Here is a 25349-nt window from a genome sequence, read left to right on the forward strand (position 1 = left end):
TCAACTAGCAATGGAATACGAAGGTACTTAAAAGAAGGCACCATTTGAAGCTGATGCTAAAAAGAGACTAAGGAGCAGAAATAACAGGCGCAGATTAATGAGACAGGCGGTTCCCAGGAGGGGGACTCTGTCGACGTGAAAGCGCAGGGGGCTCTGGACCCTGCCCCGGCAGGAGCCAGGAGGCCATGAAGCCTGGACAGCAGCTGTGGGGAAGGTGCCTGGGTCCTCGTGCACCCGCCCGCCTCTACGTGCCCTGGACAGCCAAGACCCTGTGGGCTGTGCGAGCGTATAGGGGCACAGAACCCCCACCTGGCTTGCCCCCAAAACCCTGCCCCGCAGCGAATGACGCCACCAGCTCCCCTTCCAGCCGGGCTGGCCGGTGGGGCCCAGGCTCAGGAGGGACTTCCCGGGTGGAGCGCACCCCGCACACCCCTCACGTGTTAGGTACCAGCCTAGAGTGAGCCAGGGCCCGGGTCCCCTGGCTTACCATGCCAAGGACGGCGGCTGCCTTGCACATGGCTGGCACCAGGTACTGGACGAGAATCTCATCTTCTGCAGGGTGCACCCTGCGCAGCTCTGTCAGCGTCAGGTACATCATCTCAAACTGGCTGCGCTCCGTGAACAGGTCTGACACCACCAGGAGCTGGAGACACAGAAAGCCGGACAGAGAGGGGGGCGTCTGTCAACAGGGCCCTGAGAAAGCAGGCCAGACGCGGCAGGAGTGCGACGTGCTCGGAAAGCCAAGACGGCGGAAAGGGTGGAGGAAGACATGGGTGCCCTGCCTGGGAGACGAAACCAGCAAGCACCCCGGAAACCCAGAACACCGCGTAGAATATGACAAGAAGAAAGCCAGTCACTGGCAGTTCTCAAGAGCATGTGCAGACCCGCCATCCTCCGCAGACACGTGTGCGGGCAGCAGCCCCACTGAACGGGCTCTACGCTGCGACCTGCCTGGAACGGACAGGCTCTCAAAACCCCTTCAAGTGGAGAAACAGGTGAACGCTTGTTTCAGAAAGAAAGGCTCTGGAGACTCTTCTTGTTGCCTCCATGCGCTCCTCTTTCTATGGCTTGGCTCTGCACGCGACGTCTGCACACGTGTCTCCATTGGGCGGTCCCTGGGTTGTGTGTGTGCTGGGAGGCTGGAGCAGGGGAACTTCGGGCACAGGGGGCCTCAGCCCGTGGGGTGGGACCCCAAGACCATTTCAGGGCCCACCCGGTCACACAGCTTTTCTAATATTACTGTCTTTTAATCTTGTTCTTTCATGAGTGTTTGGGAGAATTTTCCAGAGGCCGCATAGTATGTGGTCTTGCAACAGACTGAATGTAGAGTGGAGATAAGAATCCTGCTGTCTTCTAATAAGCCACAGATAAGAGATTTGCAAAAGTATAAAACAGTGCTATTCTCATTGATTGTTTCAAGTTATTTTTATAAAAAGTCACCCATTATTTTAAAGTGGAATAATAAAGTTAACTATTTCTAAAACTTCTCAGTTTTACTTTCTAATACTGTAAATATACCTATAACCCACAAACAAATGCTCTTTGGGGTTTTCATTAAGTTTTAGAGTGTAAAGGAAACCTGAGATTAAAAAGTCTGAGAAGGGCTGCCTTAGTGCTACTCCAAAGTGAGGTGTGTGGTCCTGGGACCATCACAGCAGGTCTTCAAAGAGATAAATGCAGAAAATGAAAGCAAGTCTCCAGAACTTTTATAACAAGTTTCCGTTTTCATGAATCTTTTACTGTATTTTAAAAGAGCATCATGGGAAACGGATGTGGCTCAACCAATTGGGCTCCCGTCTACCATATAGGAGGCCCAGAGTTCGATGCCCAGGGCCTCCTGGTGAGGGCAAGATGGCCCACACGGAGTGCCGCCCCGCACAGGAGCACAACCCAGTGCGAGAAAGTCACCCCCCGCAGGAGTGCTGGCCGAGTATGATGCAACAAGAGATGCAGAGGAGAGAAAATAAGAAGCAGCAGAACAGGGAGCTGAGGTGGTGCAAGAGAGTAATCGCCTCTCTCCCATTCCAGAAGGTCCCAGGATCGGTTTCCGGAGCCACCTAATGAGAATACAAGCAGACACAGAGAGAAGACAATGGGGGGAACAGGGGAACGGGGGTGAGGAGAAATAAATAAAATAAATCTTAAAAAAAAAAAAAAAGAGCATCAGTCTGCCATGGATTGGAAATTTTAAAAGCTGTCTCTTCATCAGTTTGAGAAACACTGATCCATCATCCTCTATCTGTAAATCTGTGAGTTCCCTTAGAGATAATCAGAGATTACAACCACCTGTTGGGAATTTCCTTTTGTGTGTGAGTGCCAGAGCCAGAGAGACAGAGCCACAGAGAGGTAGAGAGAGCCAGAGCCGCGCCGTGCCAAGCGTGCACGTGACGTGCAGGGCACACTTACGGATCGGACCACCTCGCTGACGAGAATGGCGGGCGTCCTCCTGGCTGAGCTCCCCGGCAGGATCCAGCGGCTGTACAGTTCAAGCAGAAACTGTGAACACGAGTGGATGTCAACTCCTGCCCGGTGTTTCCTGCAAACATACAAGACAAAAGTGTTCCCCATACACAAGGTGAGAGACTCGAGGCACGGTCACTGTTTTTAATAACCCCAGACAAATCAAATGGCTGACAAGAAATTTCAAGGCACTTTAAAAAAAAACAGCAAATGGAAACCTGGAGTTGACTGGAGACGTGGGTGGTGACGAAGGTGCCGGGGCATCAGCCTCATCCTCCTCCTCTTCGTCCCACTCCTCCTCTCTCAGGGGCGTGATGTTGTTTCCCAGCCACATAGAGTGTATCGAAACCTGGTGGAGAAAGAGGACACAGCGCAGTGCTCAGGGAGCCCACATGCAGGCTGCTCGCTTCTCGAGGGCAGAGAGGTGGGCCAGGGACACTGGACTACGGGTGCCGCCCAAGACCCCTGAGCCGAGAACAATCCCGTCAGCTTAGGGGCACCAAGGAGCCTCCCAGAGCTGGGGGCCCCGGGAGGGCTGCAGCCCAGGGCCAAGAGCGGCTGAGGGAGCATGGCGGGACAGGGCGCTGAGAATGGGCTTCGGGTCCTGAGTGACACTAATGAAATCCCAGCAAAAATGGAAAGAGCACATGAGATTTCCGCTCACATCTGGCCCTCATTCACGGGGTAGTTATTGTGGTAAGCCCATCTTTCTGAACTACCTGTAAAAAAAGCCCCCTGTGAATCCAAGAGGAGCAATGGGCTTATTCTGTAAATGGCAAGTAGGAAAGAATTAGGAAGCTGAGGGTAAGGGATCCAAACAGGAGGGTGGCTGGGAGCAGAAAGCGAAGCCACCCTGCGGTGCGGAGGGTCCAGGAGGCAGGTGAGGGCTCCTGCCGGGCACTCCCCCTCTCGAAACCCTGTCACACTTCAGCACAACGGCTTATCTGCCTGCCCATCTGCCCTGTCCATTCTGAAACCACGAGCACTCCCAATTTGTTGAATGAACGATCACACAGTGGGAGGCGCTCAGTCCCACCCCTGCTCTCGGCACACCAGCCACTCCTTTCAGGGGAGCTGGCCTTGGACATGGCTGGTCAGAGGCCGAAGGCCAGACTGAAAAGAACTGACTTGCAGAAGCAATTTTCAGCCTAGGAATAGCATCCCCTCCACACCTAAGCCCCTTCCCAAAGCAAGTGGCAGCTCAGTAGAGTGAACGTGCGAGCCAATGGCTGTCCCAGCCAGGGCAGGGGTGGAACCACATTTCGTCCCAATGGAACCCCACCCACGCGGTCTGTGAAGTCGGGCACAGGTGCAAACACCAAAGGGAGTGTGTGTGGTCAGGAGAGGGCCATGGAGCCAGCGGGACGCAGCCCAGCCCGAGTCCATTTCCCTGGCCACTCCCAGAGCCCCCAGGTCTGGGCCAAGAGCTGCACGCTCACAGCCTGCTCTTCCATAAAAGTCACACTGAGTTCTCGGGATTGCTTTCATTTAGAATGGAAACTTCTCTGCAAATGAAAAGGAACGAAGAGTCTGTGGCTTCTTTCCAACCAACTAAGTCACTGCTTCTCACTTCTCACTCACGGAAGCCAGCCAGGCACCAAACGGGACCAGGATGCTGGACCAAGAGTGCACAGGTGGCAAGCTGGGACCACATAGGAGCCACCCCAGGGTCTGTAGCCTGCACTACTTTTCTGGGAGGAAACCTTCAGAACTAACAGGTTTTTCAACACTATCTGGATGAATTTCTTCTTTTAAAAAAAGCTAAACAATTTTGCAGGGCATCCTGGGTTCTAAGAGGCTGGTGCTATATAGAAAGGAACTGGGCAGGGGTGGAGGGAGGAGGGCCGGGCAGTCAGACAGGCCGTCATGCTCTGTGGTCAGTGACCAGGGCCCTGGGGTGGCAGCCGCCCGAGCACTTCCAGCACCTCTCCATCCAACCCTCCACCCCGAGCTGCACAGTCACAGGCGCGGCTGCTCCAAGGTTTCTGACGAGGATACTACAGTGCAGGCAGTTACAGACCATGGGCAGAGCTGGCACCTAGCATCTGCCATGAGGAGAGAAACGTACCTGCACGCTGCTGAGCTGCACCTGCAAGGCTCGTGGCCATCAGAGCAAGGACACTGCCGTACGATCTGTCTGCGCCTCGCTCCCTAATGCCTTTTGTACTTGGACCTTTGCTTTTCTCGTCTCTTCCTTCTCACCTGTTTCTAATTCACAGTATCTCACCATTTTCATACACTTCCACATCACTATATCCATATGAGGATAATATACCTTACACTCTTTTTTAATTAAGAATGCAAAGAAAACACCTCGGCCTCGAGGGGCTACATGCACAGACCTGGCCGAGCTTGTAACTCATGCTGCCCAGCTCTCGCTCGGGGTTGATCTGGAGCAGAAGCTTGTCGTGGCTGATCAGGGCCCCTGGAAAGCAACAACAGGGTGAGGGGTTCTGCAGACACCCTGTGCAGGCAGGTGCGGGCACAGGAGGGAGCCGCAGGCTCAGAGAGCCAGCCCCGCTCCCAGCCCGGCTGGCCTGCCCTCCGCTCACAGTCTGGGTGCTCTTGAATACATGGGAGCCTGTTAACTGCTTGCCGGCAGCCCTGCACTACTCCCTTGTCCCTTGTGGGACCAGCTTTTCTTGATCATCCCTCAGCCTTGGACTCTGGAGGGGAACTGGTCGTGGGTTGGGACAGGTGAGGTAACCTGTGCCCTGGCGGGGGGTCTCTGCAGGGCCTGGGCTCGTCTCTCCAGCCTCCCCGCCTTACTCTCCAACCTCCCTGCCTCCTCACTGAGCCCTCACTATCACCCACACACGACAGGCCCCAGAAAGGACCGCTGCGCTTCCCTCCTGCTGGCCCAGCTGAGTGACCAGATTCTGGGACACTCTGCCAGGCTGGCGGCACACATCCTCTTCCAAGAGGCTTCCTAGCCACTCCTCCCCGAAGCATCTGTTCTCCTCACAAACCCCAAAGCCCCCCACCTGCTCCTAACCCACCACAACCCTGCCCTGCCCGGCATGGCCATCGGGAAGGACTGCTGGTGGGCTCCTGTCACATCAGACTTCTCCCGAGAACCCAGAGTCTAGGAATGTTTACCTGGATCCTCTTGGTTTTCCCAAACATGAGCAACTAAGCCAGCTTTTAAAAGACCATGCACTCAGCCCATCTGCCAGCCTCTGAGAACTCCTGCCTCCTCAAGCTTGCCCAGTGAGTTCCCAGGACAGTGCTCCCATTCACTTCTAGACTTTATTTCCTTAGAACTGATAAAATGTCCCTGGGCCAGAGTGAACTTTGACCCATGAAGTAGGGCAGCATATTTAGCACCGCAGCCTCCAACAGTAAAACAAAATCACCACATGAGTTTTTTCCTGCCTAAACAGTGTTAATAAGTTCTATTTTCATTCAGCCTGAGTGCAAAAAGAGCCTTTTCCCACAGGTACCTGTCGTAGCTGGAGACAGAGAAGGGACGGGATCCCAAGCTTGGTATAAATGATGGGTGGCAATATTCTCCCTCTTTGAAACCATTGCTTGAATCTCCTGCTCTACAATTCCTCTGATAACACTCAACTTCCTTCCAAACCTAAAATTCAAACAAAGGTTAAAGAATATTTTGCTTCTTCCAAAACCCCAAAAAGGGAAAACACCAGGATGTCCCTCCAGCTTTGATGACAGACAGCGTGGCAGCTGAGCGAGAGAATGCGATGCTCTTTTCCAGCCAGTTCCTGCCCACGCGCCCTTACTCAAGTGCCCATTAACCTGCCACTCCTGCTGCCAGAGCTGCCCGTTAACACGCCCGTGCCCCCATGTCACCGCTCGCCTCCTTTCAATGGGACCACTAAATAAGTCACTTCTGGAAATACCCTAACTCTCCGTCTTCCTAGCACTTCTTGCAGCAACACAGTGTACAGTGATTTTGTTAATTTTGGCAACACAAAGGGCACTGGTGAAGCTGCTGGCCACCCGGGGCCCCTCCCTGGCGACGCGTGGGAACTGAGGCGAACCTGGTGTCGAGAGCCTTCAAGGGCTTGGTCCGGGGCTGCTGCTCCAGGCAGCTCACAGCGGGGTTGCCTGCCACGGGGACAGCCATGGCGCTCAGCACCAAGGAGGTGATGGCCTGCACGGCCAGGACGTTGATCTGGGTCCTCTCTGTGTCTTCCTGGAAGGAGAGCCCCCATGCCGGGTCAGGAAATTGTGGCCAGAGAAGCCCCAGCCTGACTCCACCCCTGCCACATCGAGCCTGGCAGACTGCTGGCCCTGGCTGGTGGCCACCACGGCCTTGTCGGGAGGAAGACGGGCCCAGGTGAGCCTGGAGCCGCACGACCTTCCCTGGCTGTGGTCTCCTTTTGCCTATGTTTACAAGAGCACCACGCAGTGCACACACACAGCTGCCTACCTTGAAGTAAATCTGTTGGGCAAATGCCTACTTTTTTCAAAGCACCATCTCCTATGGGTACAAAACTCCAAATATGACTTTTTAAGGAACTGTCCCTAAATTTACTAACTTTAGGGATTCTGCATATGATAACCCGTTAGTTTCTCCAGATGAACGTAAGGACAATCTTAATGATTTTTGACATGCTTATCTTCTTAAATGCTATCTATGCAAATTCATAACCATACCTTTTATCAGTTAGTGACATTTAATCTTTCAGGCTTTGTTTTATCAGAATGTGGTTTAATTAGAAGTAACATAATGTAATGTTCACATGCTAAGAAGCCTGATAAAGTCTTTGCAAAACCCACACAGGTATGTGTGCGTGATCTTTATAAAGTGCCACTCTGCTTCAATTCAGCCTCGCACTCCTCTGACCAGGAATAAATAAGCAGGACTCAAGCACACTTCAAGAGGGGCTGCCCACTGACCAAGAACATGCAGGCACACCACAGCCACTGGCAAGCTGCCGTGTCCAGACGTCCAGGGGCTCTGTCCCTGCTCTGGAGCCTGCTCAAGACACAACCTTGCTTATTCTTTTAAACATAAGGTAAAGTAGGAGAACGCTTAGCTTCCTGCCTTCCTTGTGCCCTCCACGAAAGCTGACAAGTCCTTACCTCTGGCTGGCTCTCTGCCTGCTCCATTGCTATGGGCTGGGTCACCAGGACACCAAGGAGAGTGGCCCAAGTCTCCTCAAACTGAGTACGACTGGTCCATCCTGGGAACACAAAGGTTACACAAGAACATCTCGCCTGGTTCTCAAGCCTGTCAACATAGTTGCGTGGTCCTGACTACTCTGGGACAAGCACGTTCTCCAAGGGCCACCTGTGCTGACACCTCTAGTCCTCACGACAATTCCAGGGTGTGAGTAACACTATCACCTCCATTGTACAAAGAGGAAGTTGAAGCAGAGAGAAGTCTGCTACGGAGTCTGAGGCCATAGGACCCGTGTGGCGCAGGCAGAGCTCAGCCAGCAGCGTGGTCCAAGCGCCGCCTCCCGGACCCCTGCCGCTGTGAGCGGGGGGGGGGGGGGGGGGGCGTCGGAGCGTGCTGCGAAGCCCTTCTGCCTGAATCGAACAGAAAGTCGCCACATCACGGTGACGGCTGCACAACTCTGAACCTACTAAAAACCAGTCAGGGACTTGCACGCTTTAAATGGGTGAATTGTACAGTCTGTGGTTCTCTCTCAATGAAGCTGGGTGCAGGGAGGTGGATGTGTTTTTAAAGAGAGGCCAGCAGTCTCTGCCCTTGTGGAGCAGTGTTGGGAAAGAAGACTGGAGGAGGCCGTAATCTACTAGGCCGCTCGAGCCTCAGCGGCGTGTGGGGTGTCTAACAGGCCCTCCTAAGGCCCATTGAGCCACCCTCCAGGAAGCGGCCAGTCAGTGTTGTCCTGAGGGCTGTGCTTCACTGTCCTGGGCCAGGACCGGCGCCCAGGGGCCACTGTGTCAAGGCCAGGAGTGACAGGAATGAGCATCACTGAGGACAGGAAAACTAAAAATCAAATTTCAGGATCTTCTTAATAAACAAGATACAGATAAGGGAGAGATTGATTGATTTAGATACACAGTCATAGATTTATAGGGACAGACATGTGACAATTAACACAGGGAAAAAGAAAAGAGGGGAAAAAATAAAAATGACCAAGAGCAAAGGTAAACACCAGGAAAAGACTGTAAAACTGTCCTGGCTCAAAATTAACGATTCAAGAAAAGGAAAACCTGAGCAAAGAAAAAGGACACTAGTCAGGCGAAGGGGAAGAGCAGGAGGCTATCTGAGAATAGCCTTTCAGGAGAGGCAGAGAGAGCGGCTCCTGGAGCAGGGGGTCACTCTGGACAGGGTGAATCACATCGGCCGACTCCAGGGACAAGCAGAGCAATAAGGTGGCCACTGTCCTAATCTTCCAGGGCCAGAATAAGCCCCAAATGCACAGAGGCCCGTGGCAACAGGCAGCCCAAGGGCCTGAGGGACAAGCCTGACAAAGAAGCCAGTGCTTCGAGTGCTCACTGCTGGCTCCCAACACTTGTGATGGGGAAATGGGAGACACAAGGACTTTTGCCGGCAACCCCCAGAACAGGAACACGGCAGTTTAGGAGTTACTAATTAAAAGCCCGTCAGATGATAACTCTGCAATAAAGTGGGGGACAAACAGTGGCAATTTCTACTGTGCTTCAGAAAGCAGAGAAGAATCCTGAGAGAAGAACCACCAGCACTACCCTTTGCTGAGCTATTATTACATGCAGGCATTTCTTTCTAATGTCTAGACTTCTAACGACTCTATGCTGAAGGATGAGGAAGCTGAGGGGCCAGAGAGCACGACCTGCCCGCTGAGCCAGAAGCCTGCCCCCCCACTCCACCACGTGGGATACAGGGGAGCTGCACTGGGGAGGAGGCGTCAGACCCAACATGCTCGTGAGAGGACAGATGTGGACGGCGATGCAGCACAGCACCAGAACTGCCAGGAGGAACACGCTACCACTCTTTAGCATAAGTCCTAAGAGGAAGATGACGTTTGGGTTTGCAGTATCTATCACAAGTGGACCTATCCTGACTTCAAAACATATCTGAAATATAGAAATGGGATTAAAAACACATAGGTGCCCACACGCTACCTTGGAACTAAGTTTTCATTAGAACAAAAAAAGGTTTGGGAAGATACCGCAAAAATGCAGTTATGTATGTTCATATTACCCCTAAACCTTCTGCTGAGTAAAATGAGGTGAGTTAGACTGCAGCCTTGGGTTTCTCCCAGGCAGGTATTTTCTGACGTTCCCCGATTCTGGAAGACAAGCCATAAGCACACCTAGTGTATTGATGCGGTAGATGAACTCTTTGAAGACTTCCTTTTCCTGAAGAAACTCCACAGGGATCTCGGGAAGTGCTGTGCCAAAATCCCCTCCAGGTGTGGGTGACCATCCGAGCTTCCATACCTGAGAACACAAAAAGGAAGTAGGATCACCTAGACGGAGCCCAGCAGCTCGACGCGAGGCGGAGAGACACCACTTCTCTACTCCCAGGGTCCCTCCTGAGCCCGAATGCCTCCAGCTGTTTCTGAACGCAACCCACTGCCTCTCCAGCAGGACGCCTCAGGAGTGCTGTCCCACAGTGTCTTCCACACCTGATGGCGCCGCCTCCTCGCCTACACCCCGGGCCAGGTCCAGTCACCTGTCACCACACATGCCAACTCCCCTCAGCCAGCCTGCCTGCTCAGGATGGCAGGTTCTTTGTGGGAGAAGCTGGCAGCCTCTAGCCTCAGGCAGGGAAAGTGTAGAGAGAAGAGCAAACAGGTGGTGTGCTACACTAAAAGTAAGCCTCCCATGAAATTCAGCCACACGTATGAACTCTCTGGCAAGCAGACACAGAAGCAGCCGCCCTGTCCATTTCTGTGGACCTGTGTCCTCAGGTGCCCAGCAAGCACCTTCAAGGGAGGCTTGCCTGAGGCAGACAGTGCTGCTGTAGTTGCGGGCCTGGCCATGCTGACAGGGATCTCCCTTGGATATTGGGACAGAACACTCAGCAGAGGCCCAGGCCAAGAAGAGGCCCACCCCAGACCCCCACAGCCTATCTGGGCAAGGGCAGGGGCCTCTGGGGGCTGCCGGCCAATCTGAGCGCTTCAGTACTTCTCATTTCACAGGAGGACACTTGCCCCAAGCCCCGGGGCCCACAGTCAGATAGAGGCATTGGCCGCCTTCAGGTAGTGCCTTCCTGAGACACCGAGATGCTTGCTGGTGTCCGGGAGGACCGCTCAGCCTCTTGCTTGAGTGGTTTAGTCTCTGTCAGTTGGTCTAGACTGAAGGACCTGCAAGCTGCAACACTAACCTCTGGATGATGACTGTGTAGCTGCCCTTCCTGCCTCCAGAATCCCCCAACCTGCTCCCCCAAGTGCAGTAACAGCCTCAAAACTACCACCCGCTGAATGCACAGCAACTCCGCCTGACTGGGGAACAGGCTGAGCTCTGTTCTAACTGCACAAGGCGCTGACAACCTGCTCTCCAGCACGGCTCTTCCTCCCTCTGCCAGTGGGCACTGGGCTTCAGAAATGCCTGGCCACTGACAGCTTTACACCTACGTCCAGCGCTGCCATGCCCTGGGCTTTGTCTCCTGATGGCCCTTCATCTCGACAGCTTCATCCTCCTGCCCTGGCAACACCCTCCTCATCTCTCAAATTCTAGAGAACACAGCTTCCTTGGTAAAAACTTTTCCAGAATCTCTCATGTGTGCGCATGTGCGCACACACACACATACACATACATACATGCATACACACACAGGGGCTGTGTGCTTACCCTTGCATGCACAGCCCCTTCCAAATGGAAACAGCTGCCCTGGCTCTGAGGACCTAATTTTCTCTTCGGGCTATCATCTCTCTACTGATTTAGACCCGCTGGGTACAAGCTTTCTTTCCTGCTTGTGGAGGACTTTCTCTCCGACAAGGACTACATCTCACCACCTCACTTGAGAAGCTGTGGTGGGAAATGACACAATCTCACTGGGGAGAGGGCAGTGCGGTCCCCTATCAACCCTCCCCCTCTTCAAGTTCTTTCTGTTACCCAAAACAAGAGTCCCCGTTAATAATGCCTATTTTGAATCAATTCTGAAGACAACTGCAAAAGAGGAGTTGCAAAAGTGGTTATGTAGAAATACATGAATTATCACCAAAGGTGACTACTTTTAAAGAAACTATTCACTGAGGGGTATAATTTCTGGTCTATCATTAAACAAGTCAATCTCACTCCTTTGGAGTCCCATCCACCATGAAGTATCTAGTAGTGGGAGATAAATGATGTACTGCCTCACCTCGCTTCACATTATGCCTGGAACACCAGAGAGGTGTCAGACTACCTGTAAGGAGACATCCTGTCCTCAAAGGACACACCTAAACAGCAAGAGTCTGTTTCATTCCTCGGGCAATCCCCCCGGTCAGAAGCTTGCCTTTCCGTTCCCATTTCATCCCCGTCTTCCGCAAAGAACACGAGCAGGCTCACCAGCGGGGGGACGCGCGTGTAGCTGTTGACCAGGGGTAAGCGGGCCAGGCTGACGACAATGTTCTTCAGCACGGCGGTGAGGAAGGCCGGCACACTGCCGTTCCTCCTGTGGCCCAGGGCCAACACCGACTGCAGGGACGCCACCATCTCTGCCACCATCTCGCAAGCTGCAGTGACATACCTGGGAGCTGAAGAAGCAACCACGGTGACGACAGGACTGTTCCATCAGCGCACTCCAAACCTGCCTCTCCTCCCATTTCCCAGCCCAGGGGAAAAGGCAGGACCACAGGCCGCCTCCACGTTTCCTTCTTCTCCACCTCATTCCCACCTGGGGCCTGTCCGAGGGTCTGCACTTCTTAAACATCCACCTAAACCATGCAATTCTCTGCGTCTTCTACCAGGATTGTTGCAACCATCGTGACACCGGTCTCCTGCCTCCAGCCTGCAGCCCCTCTCGCCCGCCTCCTACGAGGAAGCCAAAAGTGGCTTTCTAACACCCCGAAGCAATCGCGTGGCTCCTCAGCGAACACTTCCCTCAGCATGCGCCCCTGCCCTTCCTCTTTCTCTGGCTGCCCCAGAAGCCTGTGCCTGCTCTTAAGCTGGGCCGTAAAGAACCCTGCTGTGGCCTCCGGTTCACGGTTTCCCACAGCCTGGGGTCCTCAACGGGCTGGCTGTGGGGTCCCGACACAGCAGCGGCTTTATCACTAGCGTTCTTGAGGCAGGATGAGGAGGCAAACCACGCACTTGCCAGCACTCTGAGTGCAGGTAGTATCTCTTACTCGCTTTGGGTCTGCTATATTGTATGCACTAAAAATGTACCTGGTGAGTTGATAAATATTTAGGATCTTAGCTGGATATCCCCTATAGTCTAGTAGATTCAACTGTCTAGGTAACTTCCTAATAAAGACAAAGAACTCTTACTGAACTTAAAGAATCAAGCCCCAAGCTAAAAGAAATGAGGTTGCCTTAAATATTTAGTGGGAACTTTACGAATTATCATCCTATCAAGGTGATTTTAAAAGAAAAAAAAGCTGCCACCAAGTTTCTTCCTCTGGCCAAGATAAAGTTAATCAGCCTAAAGAGGGCCATGGAGAATGAGCACAATTACACTGTGATACACAAAAACCCACATTAAAAACACTCCAGCCAGTGGCCTGGCATGCTCTAACTGAAATCCTTGAAAGGACTAAAAATTTTTTAGAGCAATGGAAAGTCAAATTAAAAATTAAACAAATGTTGACATTTATTGAGTTTTTACTCTAAATCTGGTATTTACTCTAGATGCTTTACATATATTAACTTATTTAATCCTTAGAAAACCCTATAAGGTGAGCGTATGCTTCTCCTGCTTACAGAAGATCATGGTAAATGTGCTTACAGCCAAGAAGGGATGTGAATGCTTCATGTACTCCTCAGGCAGAAAAACGGAATCATGAAATCATAAGCTAAGAGCTGAAATAGACCTGAGAGGTTGGAAGTAAATATGCAGGGAACAGGACCTCAGCTCTGTATTAAAACACTGTTATGCAATTACAAAAAGTTGGCCAAGGAACCAAAAGAAAAAAATATTCTGCTTAAGACTAACAGGGGAGAGTTCCCACCCCGGGAGGGCAAAAAAAAGACACAAAATGTTTATGGACTTGTTATAAATAAAGCATGCTTCAGGGGTAAAGGAGCTAAAATGGCCCCAGAAGCCAGGGACGCCGGCCTCAGACCCCAGTCCCTGCAGGCTGGGCCCGCGCCTGGGGCCTCGGAGGCTGGGCTCGCGCCTGGAGCTCGCGCCCGGGGCCTCGGAGGCTGGGCTTGCACCTGGCTTCAATCAGCTGAAGAGCCTGACACTTCTAGTCAGCAGTGAAACAGGGAGCCACTTGACCAAAAAGTTTTCCTCACAACCTTCCTTACCATCATTTCCATAACGAAATATCTACTTTAGAACCAGGAGGAACAACATAAAAAAACATGGTACACATCTAAGTCTAGAATGGGTTGAAATGATTTGGATTTGGTTCCAGCGGGATGGTCAGGGATTTTCTTTTAAAAATCTGCTTACTCAGTCATCACTCAACAAACCTACTACATGCATTTGTTTCTGGGAACATAAAGGAGAGCATATTCCCTATCTTCAAGGGGCTCAGAATACATGTGAAAAGGCTTATAGAGCAGAAACTGCCGTGGAGTGCGGGAAGTGCTGAGACGGAAGGCAGAGGAGGGGGCGACCAGAAGAGGGGTGCAGCCCCAGTAGGCGAGGAGGATGTAGATCAGGGAGGGCTTCCCCAGGAGTGTGACATCCCAGTCACATTTGAGGGGTCAAAGACAGCAAGAGTGGGGCAGGTGCTCCAGCAAAGACCACGTGCAGACAAGGTGCCAGAGCCCCGTGAACTGAGGGAAGAGCTGCACAAAGCAGGGAAGTTAAAGCAAGCATTCGAGGGGCCACGGTCACCCTGTAGAAGTCTCTGCTGAATGAATTTCAAGCCTCCAAAGAGATTAAGGGAGAGAAGTGGACCTCAGGACTTACTCAGCATCTTTGCATCTACTTCATCCTCTCCGACAGCCTTTGGAGTGTTTGTCTTTCTTTCTGGACTAAGAAGCTGGTCCCCAGGCTGCACTGCAACTACAATTACAAAAGAACAAAAAAATTTCCAAACACTTTTACCATTCCTTTCTATTCAAACTTCTTCATTATGTAGCCTCCTAAAAATTCAAAGTTATAGACTACATCAAGTGAGGTACAGATTTCTTATAATTAACTATAGGCAAGTAGAAAATACTGGACAACACTAAACTTCAGGTAGCATTATCTTTGCTAATCTTAAATTTACAAGGATTTGGACTTCCACATCCTGATTTCTGAATCCTTCTACTGTCTTCTATTTGCCATCTCTAATCCTAAAGGTTTTTATTAGACAGTTCATGATTCATTGCTGCTAAAAGCATCACAGTAACCCCAAGAAGCCTGGCTTTTAAATTCATCCTGGGATCTTCATTTTGAAATTGACTACAAATGCAGAGATGAAAACAATGTAAACAATGAGACTTCAAAACACCACTCTATAATGTTTAATTTAAAAATACAAAACTTCACACACCCTCAAGCATGTAAACTATAAAGTCCAATTTTTAAAATGTTTTGCCTAATGACCCTCACCAAGAACATTACCCTTGAAAAGAAGTAACTTTTATTTTACAGTAAGTTATTATTACAATGCAATATAGAAATAACTGTCTCAACTATAATAGAAAACAAGCAATCTTTTTAATCTTATTAATCTTATGCCATTTAGGACTAAAAACATAAAAGAGTCAACTAGGACCAGAGATCCAAGGGACATAAAATTCAAACTTTTAAACAAATCAAAGTTGTGACTCCAAAATCTAAACAAAATGACTATAACCCATGTTAAATTCCAATGTAGATGCCAGAATACTGGAGGTTGAGGGGAGGCTCTCCCTAAGGCAAAGCCCAGATTTCACCCACCTCTCCACTCTCAAATTCCTGCCTTAGTACCTGGCCAACAGGGGGCACCACATAAAAGCATGTGAACCACCTTTGCTGAGCTGATGACTGGCTCAAGGGACAAAGGAGAAGCACACATGGGCTGGGGTGCAGGTGCTTACTGGCTTCCAGGATGAAGCGGACGCAGTGGATGAGGGAGCAGGCCTGGGTCACACAGTCCGTGGAGGAGATGAGGCCCCAGAGCTCTGGCAGCTGCAGAGCCGAGCAGCAGCAGTCCAAGCCGGCCTGGAGGTCTAGACTCAGCGGGACCTGCTCGTGGATTAAATGCCACGACAGGGCCTAAAAGAGAGTATTACACTAACCAACATTTAAGCGCTAACGTCATGATGGGTGCTTTCTACATGGGCAGCTGCAGCAGGGAAACTACATTTCAGAGTTGTCATGGAACTGCCCAAAGCATCAAGAGGCTGGCAGCTGCGCATGCCCTCGCCCTCCTGGGAGGACTGCTCTGTCCTGCCTCTCCAGGCCATCCCCAACCACCCCTTTTTACTCCCTCTGGATCCCAGTCCCACCCACTCCCCAAAGCTCCAGCTGGCTCGCCCCCCAGGGCTCTTTCTCTGCCAGAATCCCCATTGTAACCTGGCTGCCGCCTTGTCCTTCAAAATTCAGCTCCGTGGCCCCTTCCAGCAATCCTTCCTGGCAACATCAAATGCTCTCCCTCAGGGATCCCCCAACCCCAATCTGGCCTCTGTCACAGCCATAGAGGCTGGACTGGAGAACATGGGTTCTGGAGATAGCCAGACCTGGGTTCCAATGCCGGGTTGGTTAACTCCTTTCTGTTTGGGTGAATCTGGGCAAGGCACTTAAACTCTCTAAGCCTTGTTTTCCTCATCTGTAAAAGGGGGAAAGCAAATCCATCTTATAGGGATGTTATGAGACCCAAATAAGATGATGCATGTCAGGGATTTTGTCCTGCACATAGCAATTTAAACTGGCAGCTCTGTAACCGTACCTCTGGACTGTAATCCTATGCACACTTTCCAGTCTTTCCCACAAGCTGAAAACCTAAAAGGCAGGACCCATCCCCACCCAGCATGGTCTAGGGCCCTCCTGGCTCAGGGCTGAGAGCCTATTCAGCTTTCTTAATCTGCTGCTTCAACGGTCCTCTGCCCTGCCCGCTCTTGGTGTGGAAGGGCCGGAGCACCTGGGCTGGGTCGCCAGTGCATGCCCTTGTGTAGGCACTGCCACTCTGGGCTCTGTTCCCCAAGGAAGCAAGCCAGACCCCACTTCCAAAGGGTCCACGGGAAAGCACTGCCTCCACAAGGGGCACACAGATTTTCTGATAATTAAAAACGTCAGCATCAACTGAGTGCTCAATCTCCCCATGGCTGAAATGTCTGGGTTTACGGCTCAGTTTAAAACATAAACTCACAGGTTATTTCTTTAAGGTTCTAAAATGAGGATCCGCATTACATTTATAGGGCTTTTTTCCCTGGAAAAAAAATTTTAATGGGTGGTCTGTCTTATAATCAAAGGCATCTTAGAATCAAGGAAATAATGTCACATACGAGTACATGACATGAGCAGCCTAGTGTATTTGGGAGACACCCCCAAGGGGTCTGTACTCATCTCTCCAGCTCCCTCTGCTTCTCCTTTATTGACACCTTCCATCCTCAGCCAGCTCCCCAGACACAGGGGAGTGGAGAGGTGGCTGTGGCCTATGTCCGGCACCAGCTCCCCTAAACCTGAGTGTCCCAAGCTCCACAAAGCAAGGACAATGCCTGCCATCTCTATAGCACCTGGGGACTGCTGAAGATCTTGCCTTCCACAGGCAGCTGCTTTGCTCTCTCGAGCAGCAAGGACCTCCCTGTCCCCCCTTCTCGGCACTGCCTGCCCTCTGCCTCCTACCTCCAGCGTCATCACCACGAACTTGACGGTGTCCCTTTCCTTCTCAGGAGGAAGGTGCAAGTGGCTGGGCAGTTGGGAAAGCACCGCAAGGTACTGCGCCAGGGCCCGGGCCAGTGTGGTCAGCGTGGGGTACAGTACAGCATCCCCTGGAACACAAGGGCTTTGTGGGGAGATGCAACTTTTGCCAGCATTCTTTAACTTTTAAAAGCGGTCAAACATTTGTTTGAGAATCTGATGAAAGTGAAGACAGCTTTCCTCAGGAGAGCACAGCTGCCCATGCCCCTCAATGACTGGGTGCTTCGAGCATTCCCATCTCCCCCGAGGTCCAGCCAAATATTCCTTAAAGGCCTGAACAAAGGACAACAGAGAGAGAAGTGGAGAGCTAAGAATCCCAGCACTGCTTCTCAATGACCTCTTAAAATGCTTTCTATTTATTAGATTGATAGCATTTATTATATATTTACTCCCTGCAAAGCACTGTGCTGGGCTTTGCAACTGCTTTAAAGATAAGAGAAGTTTTTATTTTAATTACCATACAGATCATTCAACTTGCTCCAGTAGGCTGAGGACTCCATAGCAAGGAATGGCTGGAAAACTTGGTGGACAGCAGGAAGCTGCTGAACGAGGCTCGTCACACGATCCAGAGTGACCACTCGGGCAGTTTCAAACAGGTGGCTCTTCCGGCCCCCAGAAATCTCAGTCACACCTAAGCTTAAGCATGGTGCTAACAGGCTTACGTTGAATTCCTGAAATGAGAGAATGGAAGTGAACAACAACACAAATGAGGAACTTTCAGTCAGGCGAGAGAGGAAAAGACACGCACACATTCCTGGGGCGAGCAGCTCAGTGGACCATAAGAAACAGCGCCGCGTGCTACCTCTGTTACAAGAAAGTGATCAGCGCCATTTAAAGCAGCTCAGTCAAGTACACTGCTGCTCTCTTCTGGAGACCTTAATTTAAACTAGTATTTTTTCTTTTTGATTTAAGATTAAAAAAGTAATATGAGAAAGCTTTAAACAATAAAAATACAATATTAAGGCTGATGTGCCATCTGAGAGAGTTGAAAAACCAAACATTCCTGAAGTTTGAAAAAGAAAAATGTTCAAAAGCAGCTGGAATAAATCAAAGTAGCCATATAAGTGCCAATATTTGGGTTAGAAAAATTGCCTTTCATATCAGAATGTTTGAATTTGTATTGATGTATTTCTTGTTTTGCCAACTTTTTTTGTATAAAATTTTTTAATAGGTTTAAAATTTTTTTTTAAAAGATATATAGATCATACGAAATGTTACATTAAAAAATATAAGAGGATCCCATATACCCCCCACTCCCCACTCCTACCCCCACTCCTCCTATATCACCAAATTCTTTCATCAGTGTGGCACATTCACTGCATTTGATGAGTACATTTTGGAGCACTGCTACACAGCATGGTTTATAGTTTATATTGTAGTTTACACTCTCCCCCAGTCCATTCAGTGGGTTATGGCAGGATATATAATGTCCTGCATCTGTCCCTATAATATCATCCAGGACAACTCCAAGTCCTGAAAATGCCCCCATGTCACACCTCTTCTTCCCTCTCCCTGCCCTCAGCAACTTCAGTGGTCACTTTTTTTTTTTTAACCATTTATGGACTGAGGGAGGGGGGCAATTTCTCATATAGAATATCAATCTTAGTTTAGCTAATATTAAGAAACTCATCAGTAATCAAGATTCAACCTTCCTGTTAATAGTAATTACTTCTAAAGCTGTTAAAAGCTCAATTAGCAAATTTGGCAAATTCAATAAATTGATCATTCAGCAAATTTCTCATTCATAAGTCAGTTTTCATTAAATGGGTTTCAAGGTAAAATGAATTTTAGCAACTTGATTTTTGGCCAACTGTCCTGTTCTTTTCCCATGTAGTTCTTATTTCAAACTGATCAAGAATTCATGCTTAAGCACACACTGTGCACCGCCTCCTTCCCCCAGGCGCTCACAGCAGGGGGCACCTGAGCTTGGAGGCCCTTGTTTGGGTGCGCTCCCTCACACACCTGCACAGCCCGCCCACCAGCTCCCCACTTGGTACCCAACCCCAGAAGGTTTAACCGACTCCTCATTCTAGCAGGTCTAAGAACCCTACTAAGGCTACAGCTTGAATGACCCCTAGAAGGGAGCCCTCTTTCCTCACACCCCTGCCAACAGGGCTGAGGACAGGATGTGGACACTGCACGGGCCTCCCGTGTATAATACACCCTTACTACACCTGGGGAGCAGGGAGAGGACCTTCCTCCATCCAGGGCGGGGGTAGAGGACCTTCCTCCATCCTGTGGTGTATGCGCACGCACGTGTGTGAGCAGGCCTGACGACATATAGTGAGGAGGGTGGTGAGGAGCGCCTTACTCCAACTAGTTGGCAGTCAGAGATACCTTACTTCCTCCGGAGGGGGCGTTACTACATCTACTGCGGGGACAGGAGAGGAGCTTACAACTAAAGACGAATTTCCAGAACAACACGAACAAGTTTTTTCCCTCAACTTTTAATTTAAATTATGCAATATGACACCATTCCAAGAAACTTCCCTAATTACCACGGAGAACAAATAAGAATTGACTGTAACCTAAGAGCACACACACATTTTCTTCAAGTACCTGAAAAGCTGAACAAAACACAACTCACTCCTTTTTGGATTCTAAGGCAGGGAAGGTGGCGAGAACAACGCCGGTGCACTGTCTAAGGCAGAGGGGAGTGGCTACACATGGCCAGTAGAGTGTGTGTCCGACAAGAGGCAGCCAGTGATTTCCCAGCCTCCTCCTGCACGAAACACTTACCGGGCTGGACATGAGTGCACTCAGCTCACCAGGAGGAATGCGATTCACCAGCTCTGCACCTTCCAGCAGTGCAGAATCTGACTTTGTCCAACACTGGGATTTGACGAGACGTATGTACCAGTCCTGGAAAGAAGAAATAGGTAACTAATGGAGATGCCCTGGGGCAGGGTGCTCAACGGGCTTCACTTTCCCAGGAGCAGTTGTTTCTTTGCCCACTACTCCTCACTCCCTGTGGTTCCAGGTCAAAGGACAAGGGCCTCCTCCACTCTGGACACGAATGCGGCTTCGGTAATACAAGGTCTGTGGCTTTGCAGGAGCAGGCCTGGGCTCACAGTTCACTACAGCACAGCACCGGTTGTTTCCAAATGAACTGCTACAAAGGCTGTGCCTCTGGACTTGCTGTTACCTGCCCAGGATAGCTTTTCCTCCTCCCCTTCCACCTGGTGAACTTCTAAGTGTCCTCCAAAGCCCAGCCACAGCATTAAGCGTTCCTCCTATGTCCCCTCAGCTCCCTAGACCTCCTCACTTGGCACTGCACCCATCACCCTCTATTGGGACTGCCTGCTTTATCTTTCGCCAGTGCCTCAGGTAAAGCAGGTGCTTGGTAAATAGAGACTGACAGAAAGGGCCCACATTTTTGCTATCCTATACATGGCTGTTGGCTTTTGAAATCAAGCTTCAAAACAAACTCTCTCTCCAGATAAGTACTACTTGGTGCCAATTCTCTTCCTGCCATGTCATATTCAATAAAAGAGAAAAGAAAAGAAGCAATCTTATTTCCTCTGAGCGAGCTGGTCTTCCGGCAGAAGCTGGACAGCAGAGAGAAAGCCTGCTCCAGTGGCCAACCCTTCAGCAGGCACCATGAGCAGCATGCAGGGCCCTGCACGGTTCACAGCTCTGAAGTGTGAGCACAAGTGCAATGACAATGCAAGAGTGGCCTGGGAGCAGCAGAGTCACCACACACAGGGGAGGTGCCCCTGCCACTGCGTGTGCAGAGGTCCCGGTCAGCACTGCCTGTCTCATGGAACCTGTCAGAGCCCCAGATGGCTCTGAGCAGTCACTGGAGACTGGACTGAGGCGCCTGTGCATGCCAAGCACCTGCCACCCCCCGCTCTGCCCCCCATGTGGAGAAAGGCCTGCCCCACAACGCCCTGGCGCACGACATTACTGAGTGAGCCCTGGGTGCACAGACATGCAGACACTCACTCCGTCGGGATTCACTGTTTCCGGCGACATCTGCGCATCCCCGTCCAGGGGGTGGGAAGTGACTGGAGGAGAAGGACTAAGGGACTCCGGGGCAGTGGAAAGACGGAACCTGTCCAGCAGGGAATACAGTCTTTGGTGTCTGAAATGTAAACACAAATGAAATTACAGCACAATTTATTTTTTTAGGCTATGCAAATCAAGGTTCTAGGAATAAAATATGTAAGGAAGAAATATTAGTGGCTTTTTGGAGTAAGAGGCACCTTGCTCAAAACTTTCTCTTCATGGCTATTTTTTCATCAATGCCCAAACAGGTCATGATGCAAGTTCGGGCTTTAGTTCACTTTAAACAACCATAATTTACAGCCCATAAATATTTTCAGAAATTTTTGGCCATTTCATAAAAGAATCACATCCTCTGTCCCAAGACATTTCTAATCCTCCTCATCTGAGCTGAATACTAAGTAGGGTCAAAAGCTAGACCTCACATCATCTGCTTTGAGTGTGACAACTTCATAGTGCAAATTACAACATAACTCAGCTCCGCATACAGAAACACCATCCGAAATTGTGTACTGCCCATCAAATGATATCCCATCCTATTTAAAGACACTATCCACAACCTACTTTCAAGATGGAAATCACAGTATAACAATTATATTCACGCATACACCAATGCCCCCAAGGAGGACAAAAAGTCAAAGCTTCCCTCAATTTTTTGGCAATCATGGAAATATACTACATAATTGATACAATGATTTCTGAGAAAGGCTTCTAAAAGACTTTGCAACAAAGTGCTAACATGTTGCAGATATAATTCTTACATGCTAAGAACTGGATAACATCTTTCAGATTTACCAATTCTTACTTAGCAATTGGATGATATGCTTTGTTTTTGCTAAGAAAAAGTTCATATTCCTATTTGCCATGGGACAGTGAATAGAAGCAATAAAATACCTACTACCTGTCAAATATCCAAGGAGTGCAAACATATCTCCATTTATGCAAAAGATGTGATAATGGCAGTGTTGATTTTCACTTTCTATAAAGTGAGATCCAATTTCTTAATGTTTAGAAAGGCTTTCTATTCAGTAAGCCCACCTATAAAGTGTATCAATGTCTTGTCCTTTTGTGAACTTATTCCCTTACAAATCCGAGGTTTATCCCCTGGGTTACCTAAAAGCAAGAAGCACCCAGATGTCCAGCATTACCTGGGCGCTAAGCCGCTGCTCTGAAGGTACTCCTGAATTCTGTTCAGTTCTTCTACTGGTAACTGAGACAGGCTGCTCTGTAGGAAACAGAACACATCAGTGGATTTGCAACACACATTGAACTGAAACAATCTCTTTGCTTAAAAAAGGACCAGCGGTGACACATATGGCTCATTTTAGCAAAGGTACACTAGAAAAAAATACATAGCACACAGAGAAGGACACGTCTGTATGTGTTATGCATGTTTCTCCCAGTGGCCTAAGAAGAACAGGCCTGTAGAAAAGCAACCACTGATTGTTTTGCTGGCTTGGCTATGGTTTCAATATAAAATCATTATCAGTGTTTTTTCAGTACCTGTACATTTGCAGCCAAAAGCATCTCTACCCGGCGACAGGCAAGGGTGTCCACCATGCGAGCCAGCACACGGAATGGGGTGCACAGAAGCCTGTCCACATAGAGCGTTAGCACCGCGCCCGACTGGCTGAGGTGGATCCCCTCCAGGCACTGAAGTGTCCTCCTCAGAGTGGTTGGCTAAAGTTTGACAAGGAAAGAAAAAGCACAGATTATTTTGCCAATTGGAAATTAGCCTTTTAAAACAATTTACGGTAAGATAAACTACGGTTGGCAATAACGGGCAGCACTAAACACTCACAGTTGAAAGGTTTTCACAACGAGATTGGATCGCCTGGATAAAAAGGCCACTAGCAGCAGAATTCCGGTGAACGGCACTAATAAAATCCTGAACTGGAGGCTCGTGGGATAGACTGATCAGATCTTGAATATGATTCACGATGAGCCATGTTAAGTGCTCTGAATCATGGAGGTTCTGACACTGAGGAAAAACACAATGAAAGAGTCACTCTCAAGTAGATAAAAGACAAGAATGCCATAGAAAAGGCTGGAGGGGAAGACAAACTCCAAAATATAATCCTCACTGAAAATATGTGGCATTTAGAATGCAGAAAACTGACAGGGTAGGAAATTCAACTGGTGGAACTCACCCTCCCTTCCCAGCACCAAGGCCCAGGCCACGTGACATCAGACCCCACGGGTGGATGGGATATAGTGGCCCAGCTCCAAAAGGCTCGAGTTGATGGCCAAAGGACAGAGGTTGAGCAGGGCAGGCCCTGCCGCTCTGGGGACAATCGACAGGCAGCCTGCCCACAGTGCTCCAGCTGCAATCCAAGAGCAATACGGCTCCCGCCATGAAGCACTGTCACACGCGAGTGAAGGCATGCCCCCGCCATAGCACTCGGCTCTCTGCCAGGTCTTGGTTTGGCCCACTGAGCAGTGGTCTCCAGAGTTACTCGTTCTCCAGTTTTGTAACAGCTCAGTGGAAAAAAAGAATTCACTCTATCACAGTTCTGACAGAATACCCGAATTAAAAAAATAAACAGATCCCACATTTCTTCATTTATAAGGAAACAAGGAAATTTCTACTTTTTAAACATATATGCTGCCTTTTCATCTGAATTCATAATCCTAGGCAGAAACTGTAAAACTCTGTCAGTTCCTTGACATCTAGTTAAAGGACTAATATTTTTCATTTGGGATCATTTGACAGTATGAACTTGGAAAATTAATACTCCTTTTGCCTACATTTACGTGAAAAACAGCATAATATAAATATATAAAACTATTTCTTAAAAGTGGAACAAAATAGAAAAGTAAACATCAAGAATGTAAAGCAAAAAATTAATAAATTGCTATCACAATTTTAAAAAAACCTCTTGTTCAGTTGAAGTCAACTTCCTTTTCTGACTCAGAATGTTTAACAATGTGCGACAGCAGTGTGTATATGATCTCATCTGTATCAAAGAAAGAGATATTTCAAAATAGATATGGAGAAAGTATTAAAATTAGACCAAAATGGAAGAGCAAGTAAAATGATTACAGCAGATTTTATTTTCCTCTGTTTACATATTTGGTGTTTATAAATTCTCTAGAGTAATTCATGACTACAAGTTTTTTTGTTTGTTTTTTTTTTTTTAATTACTGAAATTAAGTTTACTTGTATACATAACAGTCACAAGAAATGTGATTCTGTAAAGAATCCTCTTTAGCTGTGGCCTGGCAGTATATAAATGGTGCTTCATTTAACAGAATATCTGTGTAGGAAATACAACACATTTGAAGTGTAAAAGAAAAAAATCTATTTTAAAATGCTACAATGGAAAAAAAAATGCACTTTGAACACCTAACACCTTTTCTATAGATTAATTTTCTTTTTTTAAATCAGGGACCCCTTTACAGTTACCACTCTTACTTGTTTTTGGTTTTTTGTTTGCTTTTTTTAGGCGGTATGGGGGATTGAACCCTGGGACCTTGTACATGTGACGCAGGCAACCACTGAGCTATACCTGCTCCACTGGTTTTTGTTTTGTTTTGTTTTTAATTCTGTAACAAAAATGCCCAGCATTATGTCTGGCATAAGCAGTTATTTGATATTTGCTGAAGAAATGATAGCTGAATGAAACCTTTTATAAACTTAAAAATATGGTGACTCCAGGGCCAAGTCTGGCTTCAGAAGAGGCTAAAACATTAATTTTAGTTTTTTACTTTGATAGAGCGAGCAGAATGGTGGGGAGTTAGTCTGGTTTCCAGACAATCCACACAAAGGAGCACCTACACAGGGCTTTTCCAGCCCTTCCCCACCTCCACCCCCTGACATGCATTTTCAAACTTACAACGTAATCACAGAAAAGAACAAGCGCTCCTCTTCGTACTATTTCTCTGTTGCACATCCCAAGTTTGGACACCATGTCAGAATCATCATCCTCCCCAGACATCTGAGGACTGAGTAACTTGGTGCTGGAAAGACTGTGTCTTCTAGAAGAAGCAACAGATTGTATTTACAATATTTCTAGGATGATAGTGAGCT

At 49.0% G+C, this 25349-nt stretch overlaps 1 protein-coding gene across 2 annotated transcripts in view; it reads right to left on the reverse strand.

Moving 5' to 3' along the window:
- The window catches only part of HTT (huntingtin), a 167589-nt gene that overhangs the window by 11162 nt on the left and 131078 nt on the right, over positions 1-25349 (reverse strand). For both annotated transcript variants that reach the window (XM_058301329.2, XM_058301330.2), the window contains 19 exons: positions 25156-25297; positions 23121-23300; positions 22823-22999; positions 22468-22544; positions 21260-21398; positions 20054-20176; positions 17772-17985; positions 17240-17385; positions 15493-15670; positions 14393-14488; positions 11878-12065; positions 9696-9822; positions 7513-7613; positions 6465-6619; positions 5904-6043; positions 4803-4885; positions 2679-2809; positions 2407-2536; positions 488-643 (listed from right to left, as the gene is read on the reverse strand). In XM_058301329.2, the coding sequence (XP_058157312.1) occupies positions 488-643; positions 2407-2536; positions 2679-2809; positions 4803-4885; positions 5904-6043; positions 6465-6619; positions 7513-7613; positions 9696-9822; positions 11878-12065; positions 14393-14488; positions 15493-15670; positions 17240-17385; positions 17772-17985; positions 20054-20176; positions 21260-21398; positions 22468-22544; positions 22823-22999; positions 23121-23300; positions 25156-25297 (2683 nt within the window). The remainder of the gene's footprint in view (positions 1-487; positions 644-2406; positions 2537-2678; positions 2810-4802; positions 4886-5903; positions 6044-6464; positions 6620-7512; positions 7614-9695; positions 9823-11877; positions 12066-14392; positions 14489-15492; positions 15671-17239; positions 17386-17771; positions 17986-20053; positions 20177-21259; positions 21399-22467; positions 22545-22822; positions 23000-23120; positions 23301-25155; positions 25298-25349) is intronic.

Source organism: Dasypus novemcinctus, chromosome 1 (assembly GCF_030445035.2).
Source record: "Dasypus novemcinctus isolate mDasNov1 chromosome 1, mDasNov1.1.hap2, whole genome shotgun sequence".
Taxonomy (NCBI): Eukaryota; Metazoa; Chordata; class Mammalia; order Cingulata; family Dasypodidae; genus Dasypus; species Dasypus novemcinctus.